General features: G+C 58.0%; 1 protein-coding gene across 1 annotated transcript; it reads right to left on the reverse strand.

Annotated features, from left to right (window-relative positions):
* Positions 1 to 4662: 4662 nt before the first annotated feature.
* SLA2 (Src like adaptor 2) lies at positions 4663 to 15633 on the reverse strand. The gene is made up of 8 exons (XM_067544522.1): positions 15395 to 15633; positions 13667 to 13797; positions 12206 to 12338; positions 11522 to 11608; positions 9328 to 9431; positions 6505 to 6654; positions 6031 to 6157; positions 4663 to 5669 (listed from the first exon to the last, which is right to left on the reverse strand). The coding sequence occupies exons 2-8, from the start codon at positions 13734 to 13736 to the stop codon at positions 5519 to 5521; spliced, it is 822 nt and encodes a 273-aa protein (XP_067400623.1). The 5' UTR covers positions 13737 to 13797; positions 15395 to 15633; the 3' UTR covers positions 4663 to 5518.
* Positions 15634 to 17183: the final 1550 nt, after the last annotated feature.

Here is a 17183-nt window from a genome sequence, read left to right on the forward strand (position 1 = left end):
AGTCTGGGTCTCCTGCTCACTGGCCAAGAGCAAGCAGGCAACCTTGTCAGAACCTGAGTGCCCTGCTAGGGGCATTTAAACCAAGTGAGACAGTAGCTTGGTGGGCATCATATGTACAGCACACTGTGACACACAGTTTGGAGGAATATGTGTCAGGCACTGCAGCTCACACGTGGCACTGCTGAGGTAATGGCAGCTCTGTAAGGAGGTAGGGTCTTGATGCTGAAATGTCAGTGAACTGTGGTAAAGGTGGCAGGAACTGGCTGGGAGGATGGGGAAAGGAGCGAGGTGATCTAACTGCAGGGCGGGAAAGGTGCTTTCAGGTGGACTGGAGGGGACTGCAGGAGGTAATTGAGCCTGAAGGGAGCAGGAAAGCAAGCTGGAGCGGGCTCTGCTGTGTGGTGTGGAGGAAGCAGCATTAGGATTTGGGGAGAGCCCAGGGAGAGGGAAGAGTTGGGGCAAAGCAGAAATAAGTGCCTCCAACGCCCTCAATGACAAGAGAAGGAGGTTGGGGCTGGGACAATCTCCCCTGGCAGTGGGCAGGGAGTTCCTGTGGTGCATCCCATGCAGGGAGCCTTTTAGCTCAGTCATGCTGCCTGGTGCTAGGACCAGAAGCCGCCAGGAAAGCCACTGCTGAGAGCCATGGAACAGCTGGCCACTTGTTCTGCCTGACTATAGCTTTAGGGGCAGAATGTTCGGTCCCAGATGTACCATTTAGCCTGGCTGTGAAGAGGTGCATGCACCTGCTGCTGGGGTAGGGGGCCCTGTGTGGAGGGGGTGGAGAACATATTCCCACAGCTAGGTGGGAGCAGGCGCACTCGCCCTCAAGGTCTCAGGAATGGTGCTGCTTATATGCCAGCTCCCTGCCCAGCATGCCTGGCAGCTGCAAGTTGTATTTTCTAAGGCATTCCTTGTGACCCGGAGGCAGATTTCAAAGGCACAGCGGACAGTTCACTGCCAGTAGAATTTGGACACCTACCTGCCCTTTGACAATATCACCCAACGTATTGCAACCTGGACCAGAGTAGATTTGGACTGCAGGCCTGCCTGAAAGGGCTGGCACAATGCTATAATCGCTCTACCTTGGCAGGGTTCTTGTAGCACCTGTCACTTTACTAGCTAAACCCTAGGACTAGGTTTGGGGAGGTATTTGAGGGCAAGGTTAGTGGCTTTGTGGAGCAGTTCGGGGAAAGCTTTATATGCACTGTGACAGACCAGCAAAGGGCACCTGCACTAACATGCAGTAGAAGGTTTGGAAGCTACTGGCAGAAATGCCCTTCGCCCTGCTTAGCACAAACAGCGTGGCTGCCTGCTGGGCTCCTGGTGCCAGACCTGGTGGCCCAAGCTTTGAGCCAGGGTTTTACCCATCCTCCATCCCAGTCCCTCGCAGCGGCTAGATGCCGGGGTGCAGTTGAGCAGCTCTGGCTGGTAGGGAGCCCTGCCTGAGGGGATGGAGAACATGTTCGGGCCCTGACACTGACCAGGTGAGAACCCTTGAATTGCTAAACCAGGCAGCCATGGCTATAACAGCTCTGTGATAAGCAATGCCTTTTTCACAGCTGTCCTGGCTGCGGGAGAGCTTCTGAAAGGCCATAATGGTTGGCTCTGAGTCACTGGTGACAGGAAGTATGTGAGCAGAGATGTTTGTGCAGCCGCTTTTCCCTCAGCAGCTCTCCTGGCATCAGTGGATGTGCTACACGGGGCAGGTGCTGAGGGCTGTGGCTAGAAGCCATTGTGCTGTTGCTATAGCAGCAAAGCTGGCTGGTGCCTTCCCACTGTGCAGGTGGATGACACAGTCCCGTGTGCCTGCTGCCATCACGCAGCTCCTTGCACGCGCACAGGTGCTGGGTGTTGCTAGGCAACTCACCCCAGGGCTGCCCATTTGCTTGCTGCTTCCTTGCAAAGGCTGGCACGGAGCTTTTGTGGGGAGCCTGGGGACTCTAGGGCTGGGGGGGAGGGGAAGCAGGAGCTTGCCTCAGCTGCCCATAGGCATGTCCCAAAGGCATCAGTGCTGTGCCAGAGCCTGGGCTGCTCCTAGAAGCAGCATCCCCAACGCTTGTGATTTGAGTATGAGGCTAGTGGTATTTAGGGGGGTTCTGGTAGCCCCCGGCTGCTGCCATTCCCAGATTGTGGTGAATCGCTGCTTTCACTGCAAACTAAAAAGGGAGTTTCTAGCCCTTAAAGTGGAGGCAGGGCCCATTTTCCAGCCTGGACACCACAGCAGAAGGCAGAGAAAAAGAACCCACCGTTTATTATAAAAAGCCCAAAAAATACACTTTTTAAGCCAGTGTCCTCACGGTGGGGCCTGACCTGTGAATTCTCAACACGGGAGGCTGGTGACGTCCTGCTGCTGCTTTGGTGATTTCACTTGTGTGCGCCCTGTAGGCTCCTACCACCCCAAGGACTTTCAGCCTGCAGAGAGAATCTGTAAATCGAAGAGCTGTGAATGCATGTGACTTGGGTTGAATGGTGATGTATTGGCCAGAGCCTGAAGCTCATTACAGGTACTGCTACCAAGTGGGAGCAGGATGAAACCCAGGCAGGGCCCAGTGTGTGACAGAGGCCCATGGGGCGTTCACTACTCTTGTCAGGCCTGACCTACTCACTACACCTCACAAGTTCATCATGCTACGGACCCAAAAGGTGGCCTGGAATATAGCATTGAAAACTAGCAACTCATTGGACATTAATAGTCTTATGGGGCATGTGTAGCACGTATCCAGAACAAAGTGTTGTTGCTGCGTGCTAGAATTTTGTTCTTACAATGTGTCTGGCAAGCCCTGAGTAAGCCCAGTCTGTCCTTGACAAACAAATGGCTATTTGCTTGTCAGCAAACAGATGAGGAGCCACATTTATATAAAAGGTGAACAAAGCCATCAACCTAGCACATGGGGGAGACAGCCTCTTGTGAGGGCTGAACCTCAGTGAGAGGCAATTGAAACAACTGATTGTCTTCGATATTACTGAAGTGTATCAAGTAAGGGCCTTACTGAATGCTCATGACACCCTGGTGATTAATCTCATTGTACAATGTCGGTGTTAACACTAGAGGAGGATTGGTGAGGACTCACTAATGTTATGCTTTAAAGTCAATGACCAGCCCAAGGGAGAAATGGGTTCCCTCCCAGCCCAGAGAGAAGGCAGCTCTCTACCTGTCTTCAGTGAGATTACGCAAGGTGTGACCAAAACAATGGAAGGCCCGCTTACATATGACTCAGGAGAGCGATGGAAAGGCCTCAGGAAGGGAAGAAAAGCATGGGGTCAGCCTGAGGCTGGGGACAAAACAGTGAGTTTGGGAAGAGATAAAGAGCGAGAAGAATCCAGCTTGGCATCCATCCTTGTATCTGGGCTGGACAGATACAAGGGCCAAAGCTCTTGCGAAAGATGGGTCCTTCAGCCAAGTTTATGGGAACTGAATATAGGTGAGAACCTTTTGTAGGCAAAGATCTTTCAGCTAGGGAGACCAGCACCTTGTACTTCTGTGGAAGGGCCTGACTGAGAGAGAATCAACCGTAGCTGGAAAGAAAGACTGGTAAGAAATCTACCTTGATCCAAGACTAGCTTTAAGGTCTAGTCCCCAGACTGTGTGTTTCACTTTTGTTTGTAACCATTTCTGACTTTATCCCTTGTCGTTGAACTCACTTAACCCTCTCTCTCTTTACTACACTTGTTTTACTTTTACTCTAAACCAACCCAGTGCTGTGTTTGAAACCAAGGATTGTGAAGCCCAGTTAAGGCAACAAGCTGCTGTGCTTTTGGCTCTTTAAAGGAGCAACCCACCTTCTTACTCCTCCAAGTGTTCCAGCAGAGAGCTAGACATTTCAGGGCTGACGGTTTAGGGGAAATTCAGGATAGGGGTGCTTGGGGTCACCCTGCAAATAATAACTCAGTCTTGCAGAGAGCAGGGTGGGGCTGTTGTGTTGTAGGCAGGCTGCTGGGGTTACAATGCTGACCCAGTGCTACCGATCACACCAACACTTAGGGAACATCCTGCTTGTCCGCTGGCTGTTGGTGTCTTGGCAGGCCAGGTGGTGACAACTTCTCACAGGTCTGGATTGCACCCCAGAATGTGACACTCTTACCTGGTTCAGCATCCAGTCAGTGGAGAGCACCGTAATCTCCAGTATGGGAAAAAGCTGCACTGGCTGAGGTCAGGGGGGCTATGTTGGGCAGGAGCAGAAGGCTGGAGGCCTACCTGGCTTAAGGCAGCAGCCATGGCTTGCTTCGTACTGTTTTCTCAATGCTTGACTCTGAATTTGATAGTCTCAAAAATCTTGGTTTTTTTTCTGTCCCAGCCTGGCAGGACAAACCCAGGAACCTGAGAGTCTATGGAAGCTGTGGAGGAGCGGACAATCACCCTACAGCCCTAAGGAGAAGGTTTTAGCGCTTGCTGTGGGAGCCAGGTGAGCGAGCGCTTTGCGCAGCTGTAGAGCACCTGGCCCAACCTCAGATAGTTTAACAGGCCTAATTTTCATATGCAGATTTTGCATGAAATCTGGAAACACAGTGTCTGCATAGCTTATTGGATATATTTCATGAGTGTAACTCCTGCCCTGAGCCCACCACCTGTCGGGGAGAGCGGGTGGGGGGGGGGTGTGGAGGGGGATGTACAAGTGCCATTTCCACAGGACACAGTTCAGTTTGTTCAATATTTGCATTTTATTTCAGTTGCCAGCTACAGAACAGTAGTTGGTTCTAGGTCCTGGGCCCAGGCTCACGGTATCTTTAGTTTATGAACCGCTGCGGCTGGGTCAGTGTCTTACAGAGACACCCAGCCTGGCTTTAGGGGGCTTGTCTTTGCAGCAGGTGGGGGAAAGGTGCTCACTTTTCACTGCTGCAGGCCCACGCTGCCGTCTCAATGCAAACACACTGGCCCATGCGCTTAGAACTTTGCTCCGGCTCTGTGTGCACACGTCTCTCTGCTGGAGCGAGGAGGGGACTGGTGCTAGCAGGCCAGGACCATTGGCAGAGCTGTGGAATCACGTTGAGGTGCGCTGGCTCATTGTACTCAGTCTCCATCAAGTCAGCCTTAGGCAGGGCCACGCAGTCAGGCATCACCTTCAGTAGCACCGAACCCTTTTACACACAGCACATAACAGCCCCTCCATGAGTTATTTACCACAGCCTCCTCTTCCTAGCCAGTGCTTTCCAGCTGTGTGCTGGGCCCGGCCCGAGGCCCTAAGCCTGCCTCTGTGCTGGGGCTGGGCCGTGGCTTTCCAGGCAGACAAAGCTGCCAGGCCTGGAGGTGCCAGCAGTAGGCGCTGGGTTCCTTGAGGTGAAGGGTGGATCCAAGCAGCCCCAAACCACCCAACCCGCCCTGCCCAACCAGCCATCCAGCCTGGCACAAGCATGAACCAAGGCCCAGCCGGGGGTCAGCTCAGAGCAGCACTGCTGCAATAAATTACATCCCTGGGGGCTGCCAGCAAATCATTTATACAGGGCAGGGGAGGGTAAAAGTCCAAGGGTCCTGGAAACAGCTTGGCTAGCTGTCCCCGCTGCAGTCTGCTGGTGCAACGACTCAGGCACTCTTCCACTGGCTGCCCTTCGTGCCGGAGCTGCTCTCTGGGGGCAGCTCTTCTGTCAGGAAGAGGTAGGAGCTGATGGCTTCCCGCAGACCCAGGCTGACAGGAGCCTCCTCCGTGGCTGGAGCCTCAGAAAACAGGACCGAGCTGCAGGCAGAAGAGGGATGCGCCGCACAGTCATGCTACTCCCAGCAGCCTGGCTTCCTAGCGGGGCATGGCCCTATGCCATCACTCCCCTGCCCTCCACTCCAGCCAGTGCCAGCTGTCATGGCAGCAAAGGCTGTGTTCCCCTGCGGCTGAGGATCATTGGGTCCCTATGTGCTGCTCTGCCAAGGTGGAGGCCCCTCCCGGCTCAGCACCAGACCTGGGGGAGCGGTGCGCCCTACGGCCTCAGGAGGCGGGACAGGTCCCCTCACCCCAGGGCTTCCCCAAACATAAGAGGGCTCAATCCTGCTAACCCAAAGCACGGTGGTGCTGCTCCAGCCCCATGAGGGCAACGACTGCCTACCTGTCGAGTTCCTGCCAGTTGAGAGCCGGGGGCTTGACGACGGCGGGCAGGGGAAGGTTCGGGGCTCGCAGGGCGCCTTGGATGAAGCACGGCTCCCTGAGGAGGCAGCACAGCCCATCCCCGATTTCTGGGACAGAGACACAGGGGACCTCAGCAAGGGCGTCCCCTGCGCCTCCTCCCCCCCACTCCCATGCCCAGTTCTGGGCTCCCGCAGGCTGCCTCCTTGGCTATGGGGCCACAGCGTAGGGCAGCTGCCTCTGCACAAACCTGCGGATGCACTGCTGCTTAGTGCTACGCAGGGCAGGCGCCTGAAGGCTAAGGGTGCTGGCACATGGCCGAGCGGCCCCTCCCCACAGTGCGGAACAGCTCCAGGCCCATGGGCCTGCTGTGCGGACACTTGCCATGCCCGTGCACAGGTGGACTGGCCCCGGGAGAAGCATGGGGCAGGGGCGCAGTGAGAAGCTGGCCTGTTACCAGAGTAATAGTCCACCAGGTCCTGCAGGCTGGGGAAGGTGAGGCCAGGGGCGATGTAGAGCCAGCCGTTCTCCAGGCGGTTGATGCGATAGTGTTTGACAGAGTCCCAGGAGGAGTGGTTGGTGCGCCTGACTGACAAGGAGTAGCCGCCTGCGAGGAGAATGAGCATCATGTGGTGCCAGGGCTCCAGCACACAGCCAGGACGGCCACACCGGCTCCAGTGCCACTGCCCTGGCCCCCAGCCCCCTGGGGTTAGAACCAGTGAGGAGTTGGGGGGCTGTTCCCAGGGTTAGAGCTGAACAGCTGCCCAACCGAGGGAACAGACGTCTTATACACAGCAGCCAATGGGCCAGCAGCAAAATGAGATTGTTCACAAATCTGCTGCAAGCTGGTGTCTGATTGGCCCATGTTCTGAGCCATGGGGAGTGCCTAGACAGGCTTAACCCCCCCCCCGCCCCATGCTTCCGCTCCCCATGGACAGTTGGGGGGGGGGGGGGGGAAGAACCTGCCCCTACATCAGAAAATGTGAGAGGTTCCCCTTGTAGCTGCTCGGAGCTGCCTGAGCCTGGCGCACAGGCCTGGGCAGTGCCCTGGTCTGTGCTTAGCCACAGCCCTGCTGGACGTGGATCCAGGACTCTGTGTTTGCCTGAGCAGTGGCAGCTGGGCTGGGGGCCCTGCTCCACAAGCTCCACTGTGGAGCCAGAGGAGACGGCTGCTCAGAGCTACATGTGTGGATGGGAAAGGCTGGCCTGGCCCCTCTTCAGGCAGGTTAGCAAAGGGCAGCGAACAAGTCACCTGAGTCTACGAAGCTGAGCATCCTGCAGCCTTCATGCTGCACATGGCCCACGGGCACTGAGCCAGGCAAGCTGCAGAGCTGCAGCCATCCAGTCCAGGTGCCACGGAGAGGGCTAGGATATGAGGCTGCCGCTCGCTGCAAAGGTGACCCCTGGGGTAAGGGTGAGGCATGGGCAGAAACAGGCACATGGGGCTGACCAGCAGGGAGCACGTCTGACACCTGCCAGCTAGTGCAAAGTGTAACTGGTCAGTGCACGCTGGGCAAAGCAGAGTGGCTGCAGGCGGGCTGCCAGCAGAGGGGCAAGGAACCTCTCACTGGGACAGGCAAGGCCCCAGGAAACCATTCTTAGCAGGACAGGAGCAATCCCCGCCTTTGCTTGTCAAGGATCCCAGGACATGCACACAATTGTTTTCGTTTCCTAAGCTGGCTCTCTGCTTAACTGAATGCTGCAGGCTGCCTGCCTGGGGGGGAGGGGTGTGTGAAACCGACCCATGTACTCAGGAAACCACTGCTCTGGGCAGCCAGCGAAGACTGCAGGTGTGAGTTATCGGAGATACGGCCCCTGCACTGTGCACCGCAGGCGAGGCAAGCGGCTCCTCAGTCACTGGCGCATTTAATTCAGCCATTGGCCCTGTTTCTCTCCTGGCCCCTGAGCTAGCAAACGCCTGCTTCCAGCCATCAGTGGCTCTGGGGCGGCAGTGGGCACGACAGCCAGGCTGTGGAGGGGCAGGCAGTCACTGTGAACTGGCTTGTGCTTTAGCGTCCAGCAGAAAATATTCTGCAAGCGCATGCCTTGGCTCTGATAGTCCCGGGCAGCTCATCCCATGCCTGGCTCTGAGTGCTGCCTTGCTGGGTCTGTCTGGGAGGAAGGCACTGCACAGACGTAGCAACAGTGCTGGTGGAAAGCCAGACCCTGCCTGGTGGTATCCCTGGTTAGTGGTTTAGCAGCAACACTACTGGTCAGTTCTAGACCCCCCCCCCAGCTCTGCTCCACTAGCACAGAGGGGGAAGAAAACACATCAAAGGGGGCCCAGGATTTTGAATGCCCTCTCTGCCTGTGCTGTGGGGCTGCTCTAAGTTATGCTAGGGCCATTTCAGGCCCAGCCGAGTGCAGAAATGGAAAGGCACCTTAGACTACACGTTACCGCAGGAAGCTGACCTCAGTGTAAACAGGTGCACTGCTGCCTCTTAGCCTAGCCTGCAGAGAAGTATCCCGCTCACACCAGCCACTTGTCCCTCATTCCCCACAAGCGCAGACAGCTGCCCTCTGGGGGGAAGGCCAGGAGATGATGAGCTAGCACTTTCCTGCCCAAGCACCAAGGCCTGCGGTCCCCAACCAGGGGTGTGCAGCCCCGCTGGGGGTATGGCAACTCCAGCTAGAGATTTGCCTAATTTTACAACAGGCTGCATAAAAAAGCTCCAGTGACGTCACCACAAACTAACAGTTCAGCCAGTGACGTGTTGACAGTGCTCTATACGCTGTACCCTGACATGTAAGTGCAATGGTTATATTCTAACTGATTGATTTTATAACGCTACAGTAAAAATGAGACATCAGCAAGTGTTCAGTAGCAGTGTGCTGTGACACACTTCTGGCTGATTTTGTAAGCAAGTCGGTTTTATGGGAGGTGAAACTTGGGATATGCGAGTCAAATCAGCCTCCTGATGGGCTGGCGCCACTGGCATAGGCTGGGTGCCCGGCCACAGGAGCCAGGTGGGGTCAGCCCTCGCTAGACTCTGTCCCGAGGCATTCTGACAGCACAGAAATTGCTGGCAATCCCTGGAGCCCATCACTCCTCAGGGACGCAGTGGGTGAGTTGGGAGGTGCCAGATGGGGCTTTCTGGTACTGGGGCACTGCCCAAAGGTGTAAACACAGGTGAAGCTGGTAGCCTCCGGTGGGCATGTGGGTGGGGCAGGAAGATTTGGGGGAGCATCTCACGTCTGTGGCCTGCTCGCTAAGAGGAACCAGCCCCATCATCCTGGGCCAGGCACGTGGGCCAGCTTGGGTTAGGGTTAGTATCCTTACCTTTCCTGGTCTGGCTCTCTCGGACCAGGAAGGAACCGCTGTGGTTGCATGGCAGAAGCAGCAGCTCCTCAGCTTTCGCCCGGCTAATGCCCTCGTACAGCCACCTGGAAGCGATGACCTGACACTGAGCGCCAGCATTTTCCCTGTGCCCCACCCTGCTGCAGCGCACAGCCCCCCAGGCCGGCCAGGCAGTGCTCAGCTCTTCCTTCCCGACGATGACAGGTGGACACTGGGTGTGCCCATTTCTGGCTCCCCCCATACTTCTGTGACTGTAGACCCAGGTTTCCCTGGGGCCCCGCCTCATGGCCAGGCTGTTTGTTACACTTGGACCATATTTCATCTGGGGAATCACCCAGCACTGAAATGCAGCTGCTTCTGGGCTGGACCGTATCTGCTGGCTAACAGCACACAGCAACACAGTACATGGTTGGAGACAGGCAGGGAAAAGTAACATAGCCAACGAAAACATCCGGGGGACAGTAAGGTGGCAGAAGGGCCAGATCGTCCCCCTTAAACCTTCACCCCATAGAGGCCCCCCAAGGGGCGTTCAATGCCCACAAGCAGTCAGGACTCACAGGTCCGGGGACCAGGGCTTAACATGGGCTCCAGGAAGTGCTGGGGGCTTTCCATGGCTAACCATGGTGTTCAGACCAGCCATGGAGCACTGCCCAGCCCAGAACCCATCAGGCTCTGCTGCTTCCTGGCCCCTGCCCTCTGCGAGCCATGAAGGCAGTCCTACACTGCTGCTAGCACAGAGCCCCCGACCCTTGTGCCACATCCTGCAGCACCTAGAGCCGCCAGCTGAGCACTGGCCACACGCACGAGGGCTGATGAGGTGACAGCAGAAACTGGGCTTGCTCCACCTGTGTTGCAAAGCAGTGTCCAGACGGGAGAGGAGAAGGAAGGTGGGATGAACCTTTCATTTCAGCCCGGCAGCTCTCACAACTGTCTGCAAGTGCAGTCACTGACTGCACAAAAGCAATGCTGTGCAATGGGCTGCTGCGGGATGTGCTGGCCCTGTGCATGGACCATTGCCCCCTGATCCTGGGCGCGGTGCCGTTGCCGAGGTGTGCACTAGTTATGTGGGGAGCAGAGCTGTAAAGCTCCTACATGTTTGGGGCCCTACATCCAAAGCAAGTTTCAATTATAAGTATTATAGTGGCTATGGAAAATTCCTGCATCAGCAGCCATTGCACCCCATCCCTGGTGTGCTGAAATATGTAACTGACCAGCACCAGCAGATCTGTCAATGTGTCTGTTCATGCATAAAATCCCAATGGCATATAGCCAACCGACACATCAAGGACAATTCGACACAGGAGCTTCTCCCAGGCGCAGGGGCAGCAGCACTGTGCTGTGTGGCCAGAGCCTGGCACTGTGGGCCCTGGGCTGTGACAGGCGTGGCCGGTTACAAATGCCAATGCTTCTTCTGGAGGAGCTCTGCAAAGGGTCTGGGCCAAGCTGGTTTCACATCTCTTGGGGCCCCAGCGCTGTTCAAAGGAGCAGGGAGAACAGCTGGGCGGGTGGACAGGGGAAAGGAAGCCGCAGCTCGCTAACTCAGCGTGTGTTGCTCAGAGTTCTCCTGTGTCAGGAAGCCTGGGGGACATCTGCAGCTCACTGGGTTAGCAGCATGTGCTGCACGCTCACATCCAGGCCTGCCTGCGCCACACCGAGAGCCCAGCTTTCCCTCCACCACAGCCCAGCTGGCCAGAAAGGACAGGCAGCTTTGCCAGCTGCTAGCAGCTGGGTGGCCCTACTGCGCCAGCCTCGCTCCCTGGACAGGTGCCCGTTTCTCAGACCACCCCCAGCAGAACTGGTATGATCTGAGCCCTTATGGACAGTCAGTGCGGGGTGGGCATTGTGGCCTGAAGCCTGGAGTCTGACTCCCATTCGCCCTGGCATTGCAGGCAAGGTCACAAAGCCCATGGAGACAGACGGTCTCCCCAGCTGCTGTGCTGGTCCCTCGGCCTGGCTGGCACACCCAGGGGGCTGACGGAGGCTGGTCTGCAATCCTAGAAGTAACATTAATCTCCTGTGCCTGCGTCTGTGCTGCACCCGTGTAGGGGGGCCCTGATCCTCACAGAGGCCACAGCTGGGACACAGCACTGACTGCCAGTGCCAATAAAACGCCAGGACGTCCCAAGGGCTCCCCGCAGTCCCACAGCCCAGCTCAGAGGAGAGGTAGGACTCCTACCTGTGCCGCACTTTGGCCACGTGGCTGCTGGGCACCACACACTCTTTGCCCGTGGCCAGTGATGCCACGGTCCACCATTCCCCATCCCTGTAAGAGAAAAGCGTTTCCGTGTATGCTGTGCCCCCTCCACGCAGCTCCTTGCCTGACTTGCTTGACACCCTCTGCCGCAGCCACTGACTGGGTGGTGCTCACCCAGGGCCTTTTTGTTGCTGTGCCCGAGTTACTGGGGGTGCCTGAGTGCAGCACAGCGGCTCCCCATGCTGGGGCTAGCACTCGGCCTTGCGGATGGGGCACGCCTGGCAGGGCTGCCCATGAGGCTCGGGGAGAGCCCAGGAATGGATGGCTGAGGCTGCTCCCCTGTGAGGGCTCCCTGTCCTGGAGGCAGCAGTGGGCAGAGCCCCAGGGTGAGCGCATGGCCCAGCACCTGGGAATGGGAAATACACGGCAGGAGCTGCTCCTAGGGTGGGGAGCCGGATGCGGCTGTGGTGGCTGAGGGGCTCTAGAGTTGGTTCTCAGGGAGGTGCTGGGGCGGGGGCAGAGCCACAGTGAGCTGACGGGATGGGCAGTCTGGCACAGTGCAGTGCAGCTCAGGCAGGGCCGGGGAGGCCTCGTGTAGCCCTCAATCACCCATACAGACCCTGTGGTGGGGCCTAGGCAGCCAGGCTGCTTCCACATCAGACTTACTCAGAGAGGACGCACAGCTGCTCGCCGGTCCTCAGGACGGTCTCTGCCTCTCCCCCCATGGGGAAAGAGCACAAGGCAACTGCCACATAGCTGTTCAGACCTGCCGGGAGAGCACAGCACCTCATCTCCAGCACTGCCCTTCCCCGCCCGCTGGGCAGAGCCCCGTGGCCTGGCATGAGGGGCAGTCTAGTGTGGGGTGAGCACTGCCACGGTGCCCAGAGAAGGCATATCTGCTGGCCACGTCACCTACTCTTGTGACAGTTCGTGTTTTTCTTAAAGCCCAGGGCCAGGGGACTGCATGAGGACCTTGGGTTCCAGTAAAGAGTCAGTGTCTAGCCTTTGCGGACAGCATGGCCCCAAAGCCGTAGAGCGTGGCCCCCTCCCATCTCAGAAAGTTTTTAAAACTCAGATTTTTTAAAAAAGGCTAAAGGATTTTTAAGCTAGCCTCCTGATTTCTGGGCCCTGGCCTATGCGCTCTGAGCGCCTGAGGTCAGCAGCACAGCACTAGTCCCGCTGCAAGGTCCTGCTCGGATTTACCACCCTGCCCCAATGCAACCTCAATGGGGTGAGTAATCCACATGCTGGCCCCTGGCGTTTGGCACTGTGGGAACTGCCCAGTCGCAGAGGCAATAAGTGACCACTGGAAGGCATCGTGCTAGGCAGGGCTCTGCGATGCAGTGTACATCCTGGTTCCATGGTCAGACATCGCCTGTTGGGGGCAGTTGGCTCAGCTGAGGCCAACCTCCCATGCCCCAGCTGCCCTCCGAGGCTGCTGGGAATGCCAGGCATCAGCCTGTTTCTCTCCCACTCAGCCACCTGCTGTCATTCCCTTCATGGCTGGGGCCTTGCTCGACAGGCTCGGCCTTCCTGAGAGCCCAGTCCAGGGCCCAGGCCGTTGCAGGGTTCAAGGGCCCAGTGCAAACAGGCAGGTGCCTTGGGAAAATCCAACCCTCGCCCATGGGTTTGCCGGCCTGGAGCCTCCTTCTGTGCATGGAGAAGTGCCGGCCTCTGCTGCCAGCCTCACTCCAGGCTGGAGCCGCCAGCACCAGGCCAGAGCAGGCGGATCGACGCTGTCAGGGCTCCCAGCAAGGGCACCCCAGGGCCCTGCCATCTTGGCTGCTTGCCAGGCTTGCCCCATGCTAAAGGCACCTGCTTGGGGCCACGCCTACCCTGCTCCGCCGTGCGAGAGAAGCTGGGCCTGGCTGGTTGGACCCTGAGCTGAGCGTGTCCTGCTGGTAGTGGAAGGACCCTGCTGATTCCTGGGGCTTGTGCTGCGCCATCAGGCCTGGCACGAAGCCGGCCGGCTGGGTGCTGTGGGTGGGCATGGGGCAGCCGGGGGGGGGGGGGGGGGCTGCAGGGCCCCAGGGGACGGAAGCAGGATGGTGCTGCTGGACACGAGCTGGGAAATCCTAGCCCAGGTGTCACTGGTGCTCAGGGCTACCAAGGGGCTGTGCTTCCTACCTGCCTGCATTGGGGCAGCTGGGCTGGGCTGGATGACAAGTTGCTTCCTTCTGCTGGGCAAACTTCCCATCACTCCCAGGCAGCCCGCAGGGACTCAGCAAAGAGCGCTGACCTGCAGCAGGGAGAGAAAGCTGGAAAACCAAGGGACAGCTCAATGCCTGGTGCTGGTGGGCTGCTGCCAGCCCTGCTCCCTGGCCACTGCCTGGTCTTGTGGGATCCCTGGCCGCTCTGCCCCCCCGACACCCCCCCTCCACCCCGAGAGCTGCCTCAGGTACCCTGGATCCCCCCACCCCCAGCTGAGGCTTTTGAACCCCAGTGAGAGTGACCAGCTCCCAATGTGCATGTGGCTCAAGCAGCTGCCCTGTGCCTAGCCCAGGCAGCGCCACATCCTGCAGGGAGGGGGCACACACTGAGCTCTGCACAGCCAAGTCTGGGGGAGGCTGAGACAACCAGTGGCCGGGCTGCCTACAACTCTGGCGCTGGCCAGAGCCACCCTGGCTGGTCTCTCTCTCTCACACACACCCCCCCCTCCCCCAAACCCGTGTAGGGTTTTGGTGTGGTAACCTAGGGGATGTTTATAAAAAGCCCCATTTGGCTTAGTTCTGAGCCATGCTCTGGGGCCAACCGGGTGCATGGAGCCTTTGTTGTTGTGGTTTCCTGTGTTGTTGCGCTCGGTCACCCTGCAGCCCCCTCACTGCATGGCTGCCCTTCGGGTGGTGCTAACCTGTCCCAGCATGGCAAAGGCAGGTGGGTGGGAGAACCAGCAGAGCCTAGGGACAATGGTGGCTTATGACACGAGGGCGTCACCCCAGATTCATGCGAGACAAGAGTTTGCAGTATCGGGCCAGGGTCCCCCCCCCCCCATAGTCCCCCCGTTCCGTCCCTCCCAAGGCAGGCAGGCAGCTGGTCAGTGCAGATGGCTGGTGGTGGCATTCTCCCCTCCTATGAGAGCCAAGGGAGTCCCAAGAACCGCCGGTGCCATGGAGATCTCCTGCCTCCCCAGGGTCATTGCAGATCTCAGAGCAATTCTTCCAGGAGCAGGCTAGTGATCAACTGCCATGGTGGAGGAGCAAGGCCCCATGTAGCTAAACTCCCCTTGCAGCCTCTGCTGGCCACGGCCAGACACATTCTCCCATTGCCTGCTCACCGGAACAACCACTCAGCCCTTCCGGATATTGGGTTCCCTGCTGCTGGCCCCCTCCTCACCCCCTGTTCCAAAATAGGGTGTGCTGGTGCTGTACATTTTTAAACAGCTGCTGCACACCACCCCAGAGGTGACTGCATTTCTGTGATGGGTGAAATGAGCCCAACCTATCTCACAGGGAGGGCTGTGAGCCTTAGTTCATTACTGTTTGTAAAAGACTTTGAGAGCTGAGGCGGTAGGATGAGCCTGTTACTACAGCTTTCCCTTGTACAGGCACAGATCGCCCCAGTTCCTCTGACTCAGCTCTGTGCCCACGGCAAGAGGCACCTGCAACGCTACAGCACACAGAGCAGGGCACATGCTGGCAGCCTGCAGCTCTCGCTGCTCTGAGCAAGGGGGCAGAGTGGGAGGGTCGAAGAGCCTCTGGTTGCATGATTTGCTTCCTTCCTCATTAGAGCATCTGACAGCAGGAGATGTAAACACCATCTTAATTCTGTGCATCCCACCCCATCAGAACAGCTCCTGGGCCAGAGCTCACCAGCCCCACGTCCCCTGCTGTCCAAAGACAAATGTGCCCCACTTACTTGATGCTCATCTCAACAAAGATGCTACAGGGCTCCTCACACACGTCTGCAGCGTGGCCCCTCCTGCTGCTGCAGACTTCCCAGGGCAGGTCACTCCTGGGCAGTGCAGAATCGGGTCACTCCAGCGCTGAGTTATTGCTGGACACAGGGAGGCTCTAGGCCTGTGCTAATCCCACCACTGGTGGCTCGACCAAGTGCGTGCTCCTGTGCTGTGCAGGTTCTGCCAGCTGCTGGATTGTGCACTTCAGGACCCTCCTGGCAGCAGGCTCCGTCTGTTGCCGAGGTGCAGCTGTCCTCTGACACTAGAAACTTCTGCGCAGTTAGTGCAGAGCGTGAGGTGTGTGACAGGGGCTGGCTGGGGCCGTGACCTGCTCATGTTTCCTGTGACGTGCGCAAGAGCTGGAGGGGAGGCAGGAGCGCTGATTTTTCTTGCTGCTCAGATAGCAGCTGCTTGCTGCATCCTGTCTATGGGGAGGGGGGAGGGGGGGCGGGGAGGGGCAGGTGTCCCTGTGATGGGGGCAGACCCTGAGCTGCTGGGCCTGGATGGGGGCCATGGGGACAGGGGCAGGGACAAGACGCCCCCCGCCCCGAAGCTGGCCTGGAAAACATGACTGGTGCTGAGCCGTTGGTAACAGCAAGTTGTGAGCCCCTAAACACACAGAGCGATGCACACACATTCTGTGTACAGCACCAGCCAGCTGCACACCCTGACCCCCGTACAGGCATGCACACCTCCCCCAAACCAGAACAGGCACATCCACGTCAAACCGCCACTGGGCAGCATGCTTGCCCCTGGGCCAGCTCTGATGCCAGCTGTGACCTGCTGGCCTTGGGCACACGGGGCCCTTTACCCGTTTATTTATTAGCCAGCTAGCGACTCGCTCCCAACAGAAGACTGAGTCTGAGGCTTCCTGCCTGTTTGATGCTGCCTTTGTGCTCTGGCCCATTGGCTGACAGCAGATGCCCCCAATGGAAGCAGGGAATGCTGGGCTGGGCCGGACAGCCTCTGCTGTCATCTCACCGCCTGCTGCTCCGGGCTGGGGCTGGGCCATTCCTGCCCTGAGGGTGGGGGTGGGGGGGTTGGAATCAACAGGGAGGAAGGGGCAGGTTGGCTTCCTACTGACATGGGCACACTGCTCCTGGCTGCCGTGTGCCTGTGCCCAGGGGTGCACTAACTCTCTGGTCGATGGAAAAGCCGTGGGCTGGTGCCAAACAAGTCAGCATGCTGGGCTGTGAAACTGCAGGGCTGCTTAGCTCCTGGCTGCAGTGCGAGATCTTATCTGCCCCAGAACTGAAAATAGACTGCGTATCACCGCTGTCATCACCACACGTCAGCCCACGTGCTCCCACCAGAGAGACAGAGGCCACTTCATGGAAACTGTGAGCCCCAGCAGTGCTTGCTGCTTGCCAAGCCCCCAGCCGCTCCCCTGGCGGCTCAGGGTGCAGGTTACAGGCCTGTGGAACTGTTGTTGCCAGCCACTGCCTCACCCCAGCTCTCACGCAGGCAGGGGCCAGGCTCCGGCACTGCTCACAGGGGATGTCCTCTGAACGTCTGAGTGACGATGGATATGGTGTTTCAGTGAGAGCAGTGCACGCTGTGCCCACGAAGATGCCAGGCTGCAAAGAGAGTCAGCCCTGCTGGCTGGGCAGTGCCATTTGGTAGCGCAATCCTGTTGTTCTGGAGGAAGTTACCGGCAGCAGAAGGGCACAAACAGCACACACGACTTTCCCTCTCCTCGCTTTAGAAAGCCTGGCCAATGGCAGGGAAAGTAACAGACCAACTTTCCTA

The sequence above is a fragment of the Emydura macquarii genome, unplaced genomic scaffold, assembly GCF_026122565.2.
Source record: "Emydura macquarii macquarii isolate MOO-44397 ecotype Brisbane River unplaced genomic scaffold, CSIRO-AGI_Emac_v2 contig_177, whole genome shotgun sequence".
In the NCBI taxonomy this organism is placed as follows: Eukaryota; Metazoa; Chordata; order Testudines; family Chelidae; genus Emydura; species Emydura macquarii.

Coding starts and splice junctions, on each gene's coding strand:
- SLA2 (XM_067544522.1), bottom strand. CDS start 13,736: ATGGGAAGTTTGCCCAGCAGAAGGAAGCAACTTGTCATCCAGCCCAGC. Junction 12,339..13,666: donor AGCTGCCCCAATGCAGGCAG/GTAGGAAGCACA, acceptor GGGGAAGGGCAG/TGCTGGAGATGAGGTGCTGT. Junction 6,158..6,504: donor CCTGGTGGACTATTACTCTG/GTAACAGGCCAG, acceptor TCTCTGTCCCAG/AAATCGGGGATGGGCTGTGC.